We start from the raw sequence: 16,100 nt of genomic DNA, 5'->3' as shown, positions 1-16,100 counted from the left end.
TCACAATGCGTAAACACCTGATATGCGAGACTACGGCAGGCACGGAGGCCACCATACGTAGCTTCCTCTTCTCAATACTCCCAACTACAACTACCTACCTACCTCAACAATCTAACCATTTTAAGTATGGCGTAGACGACCTGGAGGCGCCAGAACGTTGGCGACTTGGGCTGTGGCTTGACGTATGGCGCTGTTGAATCTACCGTTATAACCTTCATGATAGCGGGGTGACTGAAGTGTCAGCCATATTGAACTCGGCCTCTAAGGTTATCAAACCCTTGCGCCTTGAGTCGCAGACGGTACCAGAGATGGCTTCACTCTCCAGCAATCTTTATCGCCGCAGCCAGGTATGCATAAGGATGACGCCGTTCTCTGATCTCTCCTCTCCCAATTAACCTTACGTCACATCGATCCTTATTGAAGTCGTGTGATGAAGGTGCTGTTTGCTAGTGAATCGGTAGACCCAAGCGAAAGTGCTGGCAGAAACTCCAAAAATACCATACGACGCCATAGGCCCCTTTAGCTGTATATATTCAACAACACAAGCAGGACGCCAAGATGACCAAGACGAGCCTGTCCGGGTCCGCGGTGATTGATGTTATGCAAACGGGGAAAAGCAACGAGACGTTGGTCCGGTCTCTGGGTATTGTCATGCTTTGCCGTCCAGGCTGAGAGGTGAAGAGTGCCCAGTCCTCCCCCTCGGGTGGGATGTCCATTCGTTGGGCCTTGGCCAATGCTAAGCCAGCTTTGGCACACAAAAGCCTTGTGTGGTGACAAAGTCGATCGGGGATGTGGGTGCGGCCGGCAGAGGTTAGTGAGCACTTGCAGGGAAGGAACAGTGAGCCGCATAGCTGAGCAAGAATCAAGAGTTCAGACCCGAATTCTCAGCTGCCAGGACGCCATGTTATTCTCCGAGACGGTTTTCGAATATATCCAGCCCACAGGAGGGAGGCATAAGCAGGTGGGGCAGAGTATTGAGGCTGGGGTTCAGCTTAGAAGACATTTGGTTCTTGTGAATGAATGTCCACGTATGAAAATCACCATGGCTCGGTCGCGATGATGTATCTGTATGTACCATTCAGACACATACACACACGTCAGACACGTGTTGACCTAGTGACCAGCAAGTTCTGGCCTTGGAACTTGATATCCAAGACATGTTGGCTGAAGGATGGGGCGCAGCGTTAGACTAGTCAATCAACCCTCGAGGGCTGCCTGCCGCGGCCAGCTGCACCGCATTCCAACTCCGACTTTCCGTCTCAGGAGATGAGTCTTGTTAGTCACCTATTTCGAGTGTGGCTCACCGGTTGAAAAGCCTAGCAATTAGAGTTTCCCATGCACCCTGTTCCCCCCCCGGTAGCGCGGATCGCTCCTCCATAACAGCTTTCAGGCGTGGAACCTAATCTCCAAGGCCAGGACATGCCGCCGCTGTGCGTCGTAGGGACCCTGAAACTGGTGTATAGGAGCCTTGGCCGACCCGTCAGCGTAGGGCCAAGTCGGCTGTCTGTCGCATCCACTTGGTCAATGTCGCGTTGTCTTGGCGCCGGTTGAGCGACGGTATGAGTCCAGTCTGTTCAAAACAATAGCAGAGGGAAGGTATCATGCGAATTTCGCTGCTCCGGGGGGAGGGGGGGGGATAGATAACCTTAAAAATTCCCGGCCATGTCTGTCGCAGTTCGTTTCGCCTGTTTGACGAGAGGTGAACGGTCCGCGAGAGACAATGCCCTTCGAGAGAAGACCTCGCGAAAACTGGCCCATCTGAAGGCTTCGAAAGTGATCAATGCCATACATGGACCTTACCGTCATCACTCAACGGCCACGGAGCGGTCCAGGATACGGATACCGGCGTCGTCTATGGGAGGGAGAACTGAGAGGGGGAGACAGAGAGAGAGAGATAGAAGGAGACGGCAAAGAAACCAAAGATGATCACGTGCTGATTTTCTCGATGACATAAGCAGCGGGTGCACGCACGGATCATGCAAACTCGGTTAAATGCCGGAGACAGCAGCCGCAAGGTAAGCCCCGCACCGCCCTCGATTAAGATCAAGCCACGTTCGCATTTCGGTTTCATGCGCCACAATGACGTTGACGCCTAACCAGTGTACGGATGCCTACACTAGCTAATGTTTGGCGGCGGGAGGCGACACCACGACATCCATCTCAAGCGCAAATCTGGGACCTGATCACCGGCAGGCTCTGTCCCTCCTTCTTCCCTTGCTTTACGTCTTCTGTGGTCACCATTTTGCCATCTTGTAAAACCCTCGAACCTAACATCCGTCACCCTAACAGACTTCAAGATGGCGAACGCTGGTGCCCCTCCCGACTATTGTATGTTGTCCCCACCCAGCAGCTACCACACCCCGCCGTCATAGCCCCCGCGAGATGCGACTAACATGCCGTCACAGACAAGATCCTCGAGATCGCCGAGACGGCCACAACGCAGCAAGTCCGTGATGCATACAAGAAGTAGGTGCCCGAGCGAAGCTTGTTTCCAAATTTGAGAGTACCTATACAGCGCTAATGCCCTTTTTTTCGTATAGGGCAGCCCTGAAGACACACCCGGACAGGGTCCCCGCCGACTCGCCCGAACGCGCGACCCGCACCCGCAAGTTCCAGCTCGTCAACGATGCCTACTACACGCTCTCGGACACGCAAAGACGGCGCGAGTACGACGCCCAGCGCAAACTCTTTGGCGCGTCCGCCGGCGCGACGTACGGCGACTTCTCCGACGACGACGACCCTGCTGAGGAGGTGCCGCCCCAGCAGACCGGCAGCGGCGGCGGCGGCGGGAAGTCGCAGAGCGCCTATTCATGGGCGTGGAACTTCTTCACGGGCGGCAAGCAGAGCGAGGAGGAGCGTGAGAGGACAGGCAACCAGCAATTCGGCGACGTGTTCGAGGAGATGCTGCGCGAGGAGGGCATGGCCGAGGAGGGCACGAACCGGCCGACGGGCTCCTTCTGGGGCACCATCGGCGGGCTGAGTGGCGGCGCGCTAGGATTCATTGTCGGTAACATGCCCGGAGCGGTCGCGGGGGCCGTCGCCGGCAACAGGCTCGGCGCCGTCCGAGACGCGCGGGGCAAGAGCGTCTACGCCGTTTTCCAGGTCAGTGCCAGTCTTGTGGACATGCATCTATCTCTACGGATAGATGTCAGTCAACCTTACTCACTCATTCATATCTATGATGTTTTGTTGGCGATGTGAGAGCATGTATCGTTTGCTAACAAACAGTCTTGCAGGAGCTTCCTCAGCCGGATCGCGCAAGGTTGCTAACCCAGCTGGCTGCCAAGATCTTCAGCCATACGGTGGGAGTCTAAAGGGCATTCGTTGGGGTTGGTTTCGGGGTTATTATACATACCACTTGGGCAGCTCGGAGTTTGGGACGGAATGGGACGCGTAGGTAGTAGCTCAAAGTAATCGAACGGATACACAGACACGTCAGTACTCTGGTAGAAATAAACTAGATAGCTTACTCAACCCGTCCTCGGATGTGAATCGTTTGAAAGGCCGCGCAACGACCCCATGTAAGAAGACAGCAGCTGACTGTACCTCTAAGCACCCTCCTAGACAGAGTTGGGAACTGATTCGAGTCTTGTTGACTCGAATCAGTTCCTACCGGAATCGAATCCGGCAGGGCCGACCGACCGGCTTAGGTAAGGTAAAGGTACCACCTAACCAACCAACCGTACGACGGGTCATGAATGCAAAACGTACCAACAGCAAATATCGAAAAGGACACGAAGAAGAATACTGATTGACACGGCCAAAAATGAAAAAGATTCGTGCGCGTCAAGGACAGGATTCGAACCTGCGCGACCGAAGCCACTGCCTAATCTGGAATCAAGGTTTGATAGCAGGGCAGCCCATTAACCACTCTGGCACCTTGACTAGTGATTATTTGTTGAGATGTGAGGGCGGGGAAAGCTCCATATTCCCCGCCTCCCCGTGTCATCATCACTCCGCCGCATCTTACCTAGTCAGGTCATACCGCAGACCTTCCCGCGTGAACGAACAAGTTGAGAAGCCCGTCGGGGACTCGTCGTATGTTCATGAATGATGGGCTAACAGCACGAGACATAAAAACCCGTAACTTACATTACTTAGTTCCTGCGTCGAAGCCGGCTGGTGCCAGGAGCGGCTTGCATGCAGCCTTTCTGCTCAGTCACTCTGCTCAGTCACTGCCCGCGCTGGGCAAGTATACGTTGCACAGTTTTAATTCTCAGGTCCGTCGCTTCCGCCAATCGGGGAAAGCATGTAAATTCCCGCATGCATAAAATGAGGAACAGGCTGCACGTACCGGATGATGGATCGAAAACGAGAACGTGGTAACGACCTTTGAAGCTACTGCAAAGTACTGTACACCACGGACTCGGAGGCCGAGTTTGCCTAGTTAATGAAGAAATTAGCACCGCTGCTTGGCTGTGTTGCAGCGCCGTGTCGAATCCTGGAAGCAGAACCTTGGCACATGACCGAACCCAAGTCTCTCTCTGCCTTGACTCGATACTCCTTCTCCCCATGCAGCATGGGAGGCGCCCGGCGGAGTCTGTAGTCAAGGCGACCATTGTGGGGGGTACCTGACCTGACCTGATCAATGCCTCTGACCTGACCAGACATGATGACCGTGCACGCACTAAGACGAAGTAGGGTTAGTGGTTAGGTTCGGCTAGGGTTCGGTTAGGGTTGGGGTTAGGATTCGGGTTATGGAATACCATGTTATTCCGGGCGGGTCCAATGATGTGGTCAGGTCAGAGGCAATGGTCAGGTCAGGTCAGGTACCCCCTACAATGGTCGCCTTACATGTAGTCTCCGGACGGCGTGCCGCTCCTTCATCCCAAACAGCTTTATACTTTATTAATATGGCAAAAAAAAAAAAAAAAAGAGAAAAAAAAACGGCAATGTTTCGTCTCCACATACGCCCCAAAAGAAAAGAAAAAAAGGGCGCTCTTCTATCACATCTACACCCTGCACTGAGTCTAGGTATACATGTAATGAGGGGGACCCCATAACCCTCATTCCTGCCCCGCCTAGGGCAGAACGTATCCGCCGTCAATGATGACATCGCTTCCCGTCATGTAAGTAGAGGCGTCGCTGGCCAGGTAGAGGTACAGGCCCTTGATCTCCTTGGTGTGGCCCTGCCTGCCGAGGGCCGCCATGCGGTACGCCTCCTGCAGGGCCTGGGGCCCGGCGCCCATCTTGGTGTCGAAGAAGCCGGGCGAGACGACGTTGACGCGGGCGAAGCCGCGCCACTCACGGGCCAGCGACTTGCCAAAGTGCGTGACGAATGCCTTGGTCGCGTTGTACACGGGCTGGTCCACCGGCACGTTGACGATGTGGGCGCTCATGCTCGACGTGATGATGAGGTTGCCCGAGCCCTGGCGCTCAAAGACCTCGCCCGCGTACTTTGCGCAGTACACGATGCCATCCACGTTGACCGACATCTGCTTCCGGTACTCGTCCAGCGTCTGCTCCAGGATGGGTTTCGAGATGGCCATGCCTTTTTTTGCTTGTTACACTTTTTTGTAGCTAACCGACCACACATAGAGGTAGAGAGAAAGAGAAAGAGAAAGAGAAAGAGAAAGAGGGAGAGGGAGAGAACCCACCAGCATTGGCGACGAAGACGTCAATCTTTCCAAAGTCTCTGACGACCTTTGCAATGGTCTCCTGCACCTGCGTCGGGTCGGACACTGCTCCCTCGCGGTCAGCATCGTGTCGCGTCACAAGACAACTTGGGCCCAAATGGTCCCTGGACCCTGGCTAGAAACCTACCATCGACCTTGTAAGCCAAAGTCTTTATGTTGTGCGTGCTCGCCAAATCCCGTGCTTTCTGGATCGCGACGTCGTTTCTATTCCGGCATTAGTCAGGGGGGGGCAACTCGGATTCGACGGAGGGACCTCGGCCGTCCCATGATTAAGGGAGTGGAGAGAGAGGGGCGGAGCTGGCCTACGAGTTGTACCACAGAGCAACGTTACCCCCGGCTTCGGCCATGGCCTCGGAGACGGCGAAGCCGATGCCGTCCGCTGCGCCAGTGACCACAGTGACCTTGCCGGTCACACGGAGCTGCTCCAGGACGTTGGACGGGGTATGGGGGAATGGGCGGGGGAAGCCCTCGCGGGGCTTCTGGCAGTCTTCCGTCGACATGGACATGTTGCCGGGCGTGTCTTTCCGACTCTGGCTGAATCTATGCAGGGTCTCAAGACGTGCAAAGCCAAAACAGAATCCATGTCCCGTGACGGAGATATAATGGCGAGAAGCAGAGGTCCCTTTATCGAGGGAAACCAACTAGGACCCAACAGGTCTCCGCATCGGTGCGAAGTCGTCCGAAGGCGGGGGAGGGGGAAGTTTCGCGGCCCACTGGGACTGGATTCCATCATTGGGGCGGCAGTGGGCGGGCAGCGGGCCGCCGGCCGGAGGGAATCCCGGTCGGTGGGTGTTTCTCAAGAGTCCTTTACGCCATGTCTCCATCCAAACCCGCGTCGAGAAGAATTCTGAGTTATGTCAGAGTTGAGCTCAACACCGTGCAGCAAGCAATAAAGGTGAATCTCACGCTCATGATGCAGAGTTCTACTTTACAGCCTTAACTCAAGACCACCGACCCGCAACTGATCTTGTGAGCTCCCGGCTTGCAGAGAAACGGAGGGGGGGAGGGCAACTCACTAGACCTGCAAGTTCCGACAAGGCTCACCAACAAGAAGCGAAATGACAAAACATTAGTAATCCTCTCGTCCTGCCTCACCACGCCAGCGAGCTTGGCAATGATTTCGAGTCAAGCTGAACGGGATTGATGTTTCTCTGCTTAGTAAACCAAACAAATGCCGTGTCGATCGCACTCAATGACTAGGGAATCAGCATCTTCAAAGGTGGAGGGGGCGCTGATTCGCCGTTTCTCACGATTTCCGCCCTCGCAGCAAGGATGAGGCGTCGCGAGAGCGTTTTTTTTCATGTTTCTAGATGGACGCGCCGGGTGAATCGCGACTCCCATCCTCGACCGTTTGCCGGCCCCTTCGCTTCCCTCACGCCTTACTCGTCCAACCCCAACGGCACGGCCATAGCCGCTCCAAAGGCCTTCTGGACGGAGGGTTCAGATGAAACTCTTTTGGAGAAAACCTTCCTGACTAGGCCGCCCACCCACTTCCCTTTCGCTTCGAGATGACTCTCAAACAGCCCACGAGAGAAGGCCGTCGTCGCTGCTTTGGAAGGGGGACGCCGATGCCTCTTGTTTCCCCCTTCCCACGAGGACGCGACGTCGCTCACGACCGAGTATAAAGACGGACTAGCTTCACGTCAGTCAAACTCAACCCTTCTTCACACCTCTCTCGCAATCTCTCCTTCTCTCAAGCAAAAAAAAAAAAAAAGGCACATAAGCTTCGAGCGTACATTCCGTGTGTGAGATGAAGTCCTCGATCCACCTCAAGGCCGCCTGCGCCGTGCTGGTCGCCTCCTTGCTCGGCGGCGTCCAGGGCTTTCCTCAGTCGGCTCCTCTGCACGCAAGAGACGAGACTCCGGCCGAGGCTGCCAACAAGGTTCCGCTGGGGGTGACGATGGCCAACGATGGCTCCTCCGTCATCTTGGACACCACTGAGGATGTCAAGTAAGTTTTTCCCGCCCTCCGCCCCGCCCTTGCCAAACTTGTTTTCGCGGGAAACGCTGACGAAAATCTAGTGGCTTAAAGATACGCTTCCGCGTAAGCGGCCCCGCCGGCGAGTTCACCACGGCCAGCAAGGTCACGGGCGGCGGCAAGACGACCGGCGCCCCGGGGACGCTGGGGCTCAACGTCCTGCTCCACGGCGACGGCGGCGAGTCCTTCTTCAAGATGCCCAACCAGGGCGTGAGGAACGGCCTGGCCGGCGTGGCGATCCTAGCGCCGGACGAGAACCTCCGCTGGGGCGGCGGCATGGGCCTCGGCCGCGTCGACGGCGTCGCCCACGCCAAGGCCGTCAACGACCTCGTCATGCAGATCCTGCCAAAGTACCTGGCCTTCAACTCCTCCAACGTCTACTTCACCGGCATCTCGGGCGGCTCGCTGCTGCTGTCGGGCTACTTCATCCCCACCCACATCGGCAACTTCGCCGGCGCCGGCGTGTTCCTCGGCTGCGGCGGCATGGAGCCGCGCGTCGAGGTGTCGGAGGCGTCCGCCGACGCCATCACGACCACGCCCATCCACTACCAGTCGACCCAGAAGGAGCAGATGGCCCTGATGATGTCGATCCCGGCCGCGATCAAGGCATACAAGAAGATCGTCAAGGACAAGGGGCTCACGACCGCGGAGATCGACAAGCTCCAGACGGCGGACAACACGCCCGACGGCGGCCACTGCGAGTTCGACGGGCGCGGGTTCGACACGGGCATCCAGCTTATGATGGACAACTACGCCGCCATCATGCAGGGCGGGGACGGCAACGTCCCCGGCGTCGGGGACGTCCTCAAGGGCGTCGCCTCGTACACCATGACGTACCCTGGGCTTACGGGAGGAGAATAATTTGTTTTGAGAAAAGGGCAGCTCTGGGACTTCTTTCTTTCCGCTTCTAATGCCATGAGAATAATCCTTTTGGCGAAAAAGGGGGAAAGGGGGTGGGTGTTGGGTAAGGTATAGAGGGAAAACCGTGTATAATTGAATCAAAAAAGGTGTCTGTTTGCTTCTGATGGAATAATTCGTCCGGCCTTTGGGGGAGACGGGCGGCTTTCCCTGCAGTCAGTCCCTATCGCTGTTTCTGGTGATACTCCGTGGCGAGCATTTTCATATCTGTGTAAGTCGCTGATGTAGGGTTACTATGTTATTATGCCAGCATAGTGTTCATGGCTAATTAGATAGCCTGCTGCCTCGGGGCCTTACAACTTGATGGGCCCCCGGGTAGTTTGGCAAGGCAGGACAAGGCGGAACGAGACCATGCATATTCACAGGAAGAAGACGTGCGGTTCACGTTGGGTATCTAGAATGCGTCCAGCGTGCTGGGCCACGGGGATGCTGTAGAACCGACATACACCTACCTGCGTTTGAATGTTTTCTTTCTTGTTTATACCAGCGTTACAACACAACATTCCGAGGAAATGGTTCTCGGGTTTTGAGGATTGCGGGCGCTACTCGGGCGACGCCGGTTCATCCAGCAGATCAACTTTGGCGTGCCTCCAGTCTCGGAGCGAACCGAACCCAGGACCACCTTACTGACTCCGATGGGTTCTCTTTCTGGCAGATTCGTTAGTCGACAATCGATGCCTAGTACACTCGAGTCATGGCTGTCTTAAAAGTAACCTATGTAGTAGTATATGGAACGGAGATGTAGGTCTAGCTCCAATATAGTGAGTCAAGTAAAACACTGGCTGCCAATGCCATCAGTTTCATGAACGCACTATGAACTTGCAAGAGAAAGCCTTATAGTTGGTTCAAGCTGAAAAGTATTCCTCCTGATAAGGCCTATGAAGTGATTATCCAGGTAATTCCCCGCCTTTCCCGGACCACCCAGCCAATTGTAGTTGTGAGACAATCCCAGTAATGTATCAACGACAATACTCAAGACCAGTCAGAGTACGGCACACAGGCACCGGGGCAAGTGCGCTGGGAGGTGTTGTTTGATTGCATGATGTGCACACTCCGGGCAGTGGAGGAAGCGAGAGTTAGTTTTGCATACAACCACCATGAGAAATGTGCATGCCGCCTCTTAGTGAGGGTGGGGAGATGATGGTGATATCATGACATTTGACTACATTACCACTACTCCTACTACCCTGTCAATTGTTTCACCGACAGTCATGTACACTGCGAGCAAGTCATCAGCTCGTCGAGTCCTCGAACCGTCATTTCCTATGCCCGGAAACTCTTGACAGCCCGGGCGGCCTGCTTCGCTCCGGCAGAACCCTCCGTGTCGAGGAGGGCAACGCTGAGCTCGGGCAGGCTGAAGGCGAAGACGCCGTCCTCGTTGGCCGTGACGGTGGTGGTGTTGCTGGCGACGACGTTAGTGCCGGCGAGGGGGTCGTTGTACGCGTACGGGTCGCCGCCGGGGTTGGTCAGGACAGTCAGCGAGGCCGTCGTGCCGGCGGCGACGCCCTCGAACCGGACGTTGATGGGCACGTCGGCGCTGTCGGTGGTGTTGTAGACGGCGCCCTTCCAGATCAGGCTGCCCTTGGCCTCGTTCTTGCCGGCGACCCAGTAGGCGGGGCCGAACTCGCCGACGGTGGGCAGGGTCTCGGACATGGGGTGGGCGGCGAAGAGCTCCCAGACGAACCAGCTGGTGGAGCGGGTGGTGATGGCCGGGTCGGCGGCGAACTGGACGATGGTGACGGCCCACTGCCAGCGGTTCATGTTGCGGAGGACGGGGGCGTAGAAGGTGCCGGGGATGCGGTCGGCGTTGCGCTCGTAGCCGATGAGGGAGACGGCCTCGCCGACGGTGCCGATCCACCAGGGGAAGGGCATCAGGTTGCCCTCCCAGCCGATGCCGCCGTTGGGGTGGGTGGCGGCGACCTCGCCGACGATGTGGCCGATGTCGTTGTCGAAGCGGTCGAACTCATCGACGAGGGCGTCGGGGGTGCGGTACGGGTGGTAGTCGCCGATGGCCGGCGGGGGGATGTCGTAGCCGTCGGCGTCCGAGGTGGCGCCCGAGGAGATGACGGTGATGTCCGGGTACTTGGCCAGGATGGCCTCCATGAACATGGGGAAGCGGTACTCCTTGTACGACTCCCAGCCGCCGGGGTAGCCGGCGAGCCAGTCCTCGTTGCCGACCTCGACGTACTCGAGCGTGAAGGGCTCCGGGTGGCCCAGCTCGGCGCGGCGGGCGCCCCACTTGGAGTCGGCGGGGCCGCGGATGAACTCGATCTGGTCGAGGGCGTCGTCGATGAAGGGCTGCAGGTCCTCCTTGGCGGTGACGTCGCCGTTGAGGGCGAGGCCGGCCCAGACGCCGATGACGACGTCCAGGTTCATGTCCTGAGCCCACTCGAGGTACTCGACGAGACCCAGGCCATGCGTCTGCTGGTAACCCCATACGCCCTGGAAACCGGGGCGGTCTTTTAGGGGCCCGAGGGTGTCCTTCCAGTCCCAGTAGGTCTTGTTGTTCAGCCCCTCCAGCATGTTGCCACCGGGGAAACGAAGCAAGCTCTGTTCTGTTGTTAGAAACAAGTCGTCCGTCTACGTGGCCCAGGGGGAGGGGGAGTTCTTACAGGATGTAAACCGGCCAAAGCCTCGGCAATGTCGATACGCAGACCGTTCTTACGACCCTTGTAGGTGGGAGGGAACAGACTGATCAGGTTGAAATTCAACGAGCCGTTGGCAGTGCCCTGAGAGTTGAGGAGTCAGTACATGCGGCATAACAAGGGCTGGGGAGGCATCCATACCGCAGGATCAAAGGTGATAGCAAAGGTGTTGTTGCTGTTAGGAGCATTCTTCTCCGGGACGAGCTCGACCTCGTGCTCAACCCACTCGTCGGCCTTGGCCTTGGACTGGATCTCGACGGAGCCGAAGACGTCGTCGGTCAGGGCGGACTGCAGCGAGGCGGTGAAGACACCGTCGTAGGCGCCCTTGACCCAGAAGGAACCGGTGTACTTCTGCACCTTGACGTCCATGCCCCAGTAGCCGTCGTTCTTGAGCCCGATGGCGCCGGAGCTGTTGCCGCCGGAGACCTGGACGGACACGGGAAGGGCGCTGGAAAGGGGCTGAGCGAGGTTCTTGAGGGCCAGCTTCGCGCCGTTGACCGGGTGCCAGGCGGCGAGGGAGACGGGGAACTCGTCGCTGTACTGGAAAGCTCTGTTACGGATCAGCTCGGCGTAGATGCCGCCGTCGCCAGAGTTGTTGATGTCCTGAAAACAAGAGGGGGTATTAGATGAGAGCGAGCGGACCACCACTCATGCGAGCAGACACGAGCTCAGCGAAGATGACGAACCTCGTGGAGAAATCCGTATTGGTGGCCACTGGTGGCATTGCCGCCGGAAGACTTGACGGTGATGTCGACGGCAGCAGCCGAAACCGCGTAGGTGGCGGCCAGGAAGGCCGACTTGAGTGACACCATGTTGCTTCCCGGTTGCCTGAGAGATCTAGGTGGAGGGTTTGCAATGACGCGAGGGCTGTCGAGAAGGAGAGAGAGGAAACCAACAACTGCGCCGAGGAGGGGCCAACGACTTTATAATCGTCTGAAGTTCAGTAGCTGCATGGCGAGATGATCCCAGTCAGACAGACTCAATGGGTTGGGGGAAGAGGTGCCATCATCGAGTAATGCCAATTGGACAATGCGACAGAGATCTAGGTCATCTGAAGGTGAGGGAGGGGTGGGAGGAAGAATCGCCGTCTCGACTTTTCGTGCGGGTAACTAGTCGATGGCATACCCATCGATGCTCACCTTCTTCCCATACCCGATGACACCCCCCCCCCTCCGCCGGCAATCCAAGCTTGCTACTTCGCGCGAGTATCTTTGCCCAGACGGCGGAATACAAAACCTTTGTGAGCGTTTGTATGTCGGTGGCTTCAGTACCGAGGCCAAGGCTCCTCGAGGCGCGACTTGCACACCCCTCTCCCCGCAAGACTTCTACAGCTTTTTGCGTGTTCATGGAGTGGGAGACAAGGATTCTGTCCCGGACGGGGGTCGGGATTGGATGGTTGAAATAAAGGGGCAGCGTTACATCGGCCGCCGGTTGATATCGAATAGCGTCTGTCGTCTGCGCGGGAACCATGACTGGTTCGACTTGTGTTTTTCTGGACATGTGTGGGGGAGGGGGAGACTGGCAAGGGTTCGAGATGATGGGTTGATGTGTTCCCGTGAGGGGGGCGGGCCGGGAGAGGAGAAGTTGAGAATGAGGGGAACTTGGAGAATGTCCCCGGGCTTGGTCTAGGATAATATCGTCCCGGGGGTTATCCACCGACATCATCTTTCCAACTCCGAATAGGCTGATGACGGCCTCCCATTCGAGCGCATCGAGAAGAGTGTCAAGGGCACACTTTTTGCCGCCCATCCTTATCCATACACACGCTCTCTCCGTCTTTCTCTCTGTCTCTCTCTTTCTCCCTCTCCCTCCCCCCTTACGCTAGACGAGAAGTGTGCCGTGCATCATGGCTCGACGAAAGCATACACACACACACACACACACGCTCCTTGGGGTTGCTTACCTTCTCTTGGCCCTGAGTCGGTATGATACAATGGTTCGCGCCTGGTGCTCTTCCAAGACTTGGCTTGTTTTGTTTCCCATGTTTCCCATGACTCAACCCCCGCAGCATCAGCAGCAAAACCCAGACTTCGGGACCGGGCTGTGCCGCCTTTTCGATACGACGCGCTCGTGTCTCCATCAATCGCGCCACCGTATCTGGGGCTCTGGTTCGGCTATCCGTACTTTGTGTGCGATGCTGGTTCTTCTGCTCGCGCGCTGCTGCAAGGGCAAAGCGTAACCCCTCCCCTCTCACAGCCATATTCTCTTTGTAACTCGCGATTTTTGGCCTTTTGACGTCATCTGGGCATAGCTTACATGCCCTCTCTCTCTCCCTATCTCTTTCCAATTGTGATATAGATGCCACTTGACGGCATGAGCTGATTTATCGGCAAGTCTGGGTGGATTGCCGTGCTATGGCCGGTGCTAATATCACCAAGAGCCCCACGCCTACGAGCGAACATTCGACCAATCTAATCATATATGCTCGCTGCTTTTCTCGTTTTCATGCTATGATCACGATAGGCACTGACTGTGAGGGGGAAGAATTTGGCCCGCTTGATACCAAGGCCCTGCCCTCTTGGCGGCGAGGAATTCACATTGGAAAACTTACTTTGGTGGTGTTCATTAGGTGGGTGACATTGAATCCAACTTTGAAGTGATTATTACCCACTGTCCATCTTTAGGTCAAGCCTATATATAATTAGTTACGATTGCGATTTTCTGGGAACCGCTCCAATGTCTTACATCGAAATAAAACAGAAGATGATTTTAGAGCCGAAAGCTTATTTATCATCAGAAACCCAAAGGCAATGTGAGCTCAGGTCACATACTTGAGAGGTATTTGGTTTTCGTATTCCCTTATGCAACTCGACAAGTCTCTTCTCTGTTTGCTGAGACCTTTACCGTGCATTTTGACACCTCAGTTTTATTAATGAATCAACCAGAATTGATCATAATCTCGGCTTCTCAACCTGCTAAAATGCCGAATCGACTTATTTTCAGGCGACGGTATGCGCGCTAATGGGGGAGAACAGAGCCTCGGCTGCACTTACAGGACCCGATTATTCCATGTCGGTGACCGGTCGGCGGTCATCGTGAACACAATAAGCGACTCATCCAAGTTAGGAGATATATTGCAGAGTTGGACTCCCTTTTTGCAATACCATCAAAGAGACACATAACACTGCCAAGAGAGTGGTTGAACCCAAGTTTCGGACTGGAGATAAGCTATAAGTTTTGGCTTCATGTCTGGAACAGGAATCGAGCATCGGCATCCCAAGATAACCACTGATTCCTGAATTAATACATACTTCGTATCGTGAGATGAAATTGTAAGCTGTTGTTGCTGGTGAGTTGTGTTACTGAAAACCCAAGTCCGAGCTAAGAGGCTAAGCCAACGAGGCGCATGGAGTATTAAGCCACAGATAGTTAGCCCGGAGTCTGATCCGCCCAGGTGACCGGCCTCTGCTTTTGTGTTGAGGAGCTGAGACACACGGCCAGCCTCCATCCCTCGTCCGGACAAGCGTAATCCACTCCCCAGGCTGCTTATCGCATCTCCGGGCGAACCCAACAACAATCACAGAGCCTCCCTTTCATCACATCATCACCGTCTGTGCACTGACCAGCAACCACGCACCCATCTCACGTCGCCGCACGACTGCGAGCAGCGCGCGCCTGATATCGCAAACTCGAACAAGGCCACCGCGTGGTCTCGAGAGAGAGAGAGAGAGAGAGAGATCGACACAATGTCCGTATCAGCCTACATCGCCGCTTTCGGCAGGGCACCGCCGGCCACATATGCGCTCGGCGCCGGCCTCATCGTTACGTCATCCCTGTTCTTCGGCAACGTCGGGCTCAGCCTCGTCGGGCCTCTGCCCATCGTCAGGGACCAGCTGGGCACGAGCTCATTGAGCGCGAAGCAGAAAGTGAGAGTGTGGAGGCTCTTCTTTGACGGGGCTACGGTGAGTCTCACATGCCCCGCCGGACGTGGGCGCTCATCGCAGAGCGCTCTCATACCCAACTTCATACCCAACCAACCCCGAGAGAATGAGAAGGGATAAGAAAAAAAGAAGAAAACATCGACTGACTTTAGGCCATCTCGGCGGTGGGGGGGTATCAGACATACGTCATCGTCGGTACCGGATTGACGGCGGCGTTGCACCTCGCGGCCTTCGCCTGGGGAGATTCGCCCGTTTCCCGGAGGCTCGCCATCATGTCCGCGCTCTGCAGCATCGCCGCCATGCCCTACACCGCCATGGTCATCATGCCGACCAACAAGGCTCTGATCACGCTGGACGACAAGGTCGCGCTCTCCGAGCAGGACAGGAGAAAGTCTGGCAAGTTGATTGAGAAGTGGGACCGCCTGCACAGGGTTCGGTATCTGATGTATGGCGGCGCGTGGCTCTGCGGCCTCGCCGCTTTCACGGCTGCCCTTTCGGTGGAGGCGTAGGCTTTTACGGTCGGTCCGTTCGGGCTGTATATGTTGGGGACTCGGCACGTTCCCGGCTCATGTCTGTGTTGATTAGATCGTGCTCGGTGTACTTTTATTCCACAACGATATCTTACTCGATCATTGATACAAAGTTGGATTCACATGCTTAGCCGATTGGTCCGCAGAGCGAGAAACGATGCCGGAATACTGCCTCCAAGGCCTCGTCAACTGACAGTGTATATCATTCGGTTTTTTCCAGACCGGCTGGAAAGATGGACGAGGGCGCAACCTTGCCGAGAGTTCCGTGAGTTGCGGCGCGTCGGCAGACGCCGATAGACTCTCTCGAAAGCACGGCTCCTGACGTTGGTTCTGACACCAAAACCAACACATCGTTGCGAAGAACGAATAATGAGATCATGAAACCTTGCGTCTCAACCTTAAAAAGAAGCTTATGGTACCTACCCTGGACTACAATGAAACGCAATTAGCTTTCCGGACTTGTGGGTTTGGAGTACGGGGAAAGTTCCGGTGAGCCGGCACCTAGTTTCTCGG

General features: G+C 56.1%; 5 protein-coding genes and 1 non-coding gene across 6 annotated transcripts; 3 read left to right on the top strand and 3 right to left on the bottom strand.

Moving 5' to 3' along the window:
- Positions 1 to 2,297: 2,297 nt before the first annotated feature.
- GLRG_06441 (DnaJ domain-containing protein) lies at positions 2,298 to 3,314 on the top strand (the record flags this gene model as incomplete). Its single annotated transcript, XM_008097126.1, has 4 exons — positions 2,298 to 2,328; positions 2,406 to 2,466; positions 2,541 to 3,102; positions 3,237 to 3,314. 4 exons carry the CDS (start codon positions 2,298 to 2,300, stop codon positions 3,312 to 3,314), a joined length of 732 nt encoding a protein of 243 aa, XP_008095317.1.
- A 470-nt stretch (positions 3,315 to 3,784) lies between these two features.
- GLRG_13166 lies at positions 3,785 to 3,885 on the bottom strand. The gene has a single exon. It is a non-coding gene; the product is annotated as a tRNA-Ser (tRNA).
- A 1,136-nt stretch (positions 3,886 to 5,021) lies between these two features.
- Positions 5,022 to 6,142, bottom strand: GLRG_06440 (short chain dehydrogenase; the record flags this gene model as incomplete). Its single annotated transcript, XM_008097125.1, has 4 exons — positions 5,022 to 5,491; positions 5,598 to 5,681; positions 5,764 to 5,840; positions 5,943 to 6,142. 4 exons carry the CDS (start codon positions 6,140 to 6,142, stop codon positions 5,022 to 5,024), a joined length of 831 nt encoding a protein of 276 aa, XP_008095316.1.
- A 1,244-nt stretch (positions 6,143 to 7,386) lies between these two features.
- Positions 7,387 to 8,474, top strand: GLRG_06439 (uncharacterized protein; the record flags this gene model as incomplete). Its single annotated transcript, XM_008097124.1, has 2 exons — positions 7,387 to 7,586; positions 7,658 to 8,474. 2 exons carry the CDS (start codon positions 7,387 to 7,389, stop codon positions 8,472 to 8,474), a joined length of 1,017 nt encoding a protein of 338 aa, XP_008095315.1.
- Positions 8,475 to 9,794: 1,320 nt separating this feature from the next.
- Positions 9,795 to 11,988, bottom strand: GLRG_06438 (alpha-L-arabinofuranosidase; the record flags this gene model as incomplete). The annotated part of the gene is made up of 4 exons (XM_008097123.1): positions 9,795 to 11,081; positions 11,144 to 11,260; positions 11,318 to 11,779; positions 11,863 to 11,988. The coding sequence occupies 4 exons, from the start codon at positions 11,986 to 11,988 to the stop codon at positions 9,795 to 9,797; spliced, it is 1,992 nt and encodes a 663-aa protein (XP_008095314.1).
- Positions 11,989 to 14,862: 2,874 nt separating this feature from the next.
- On the top strand, positions 14,863 to 15,566 carry GLRG_06437 (uncharacterized protein; the record flags this gene model as incomplete). Its single annotated transcript, XM_008097122.1, has 2 exons — positions 14,863 to 15,078; positions 15,210 to 15,566. The coding sequence occupies 2 exons, from the start codon at positions 14,863 to 14,865 to the stop codon at positions 15,564 to 15,566; spliced, it is 573 nt and encodes a 190-aa protein (XP_008095313.1).
- Between the last annotated feature and the right edge of the window lie 534 nt (positions 15,567 to 16,100).

Source organism: Colletotrichum graminicola (genome assembly GCF_000149035.1).
Source record: "Colletotrichum graminicola M1.001 genomic scaffold supercont1.24, whole genome shotgun sequence".
Classification (NCBI taxonomy): Eukaryota; Fungi; Ascomycota; class Sordariomycetes; order Glomerellales; family Glomerellaceae; genus Colletotrichum; species Colletotrichum graminicola.
Note: the sequence above shows the minus strand (reverse complement) of the source record. Positions and strands in the feature narration are given on the sequence as shown.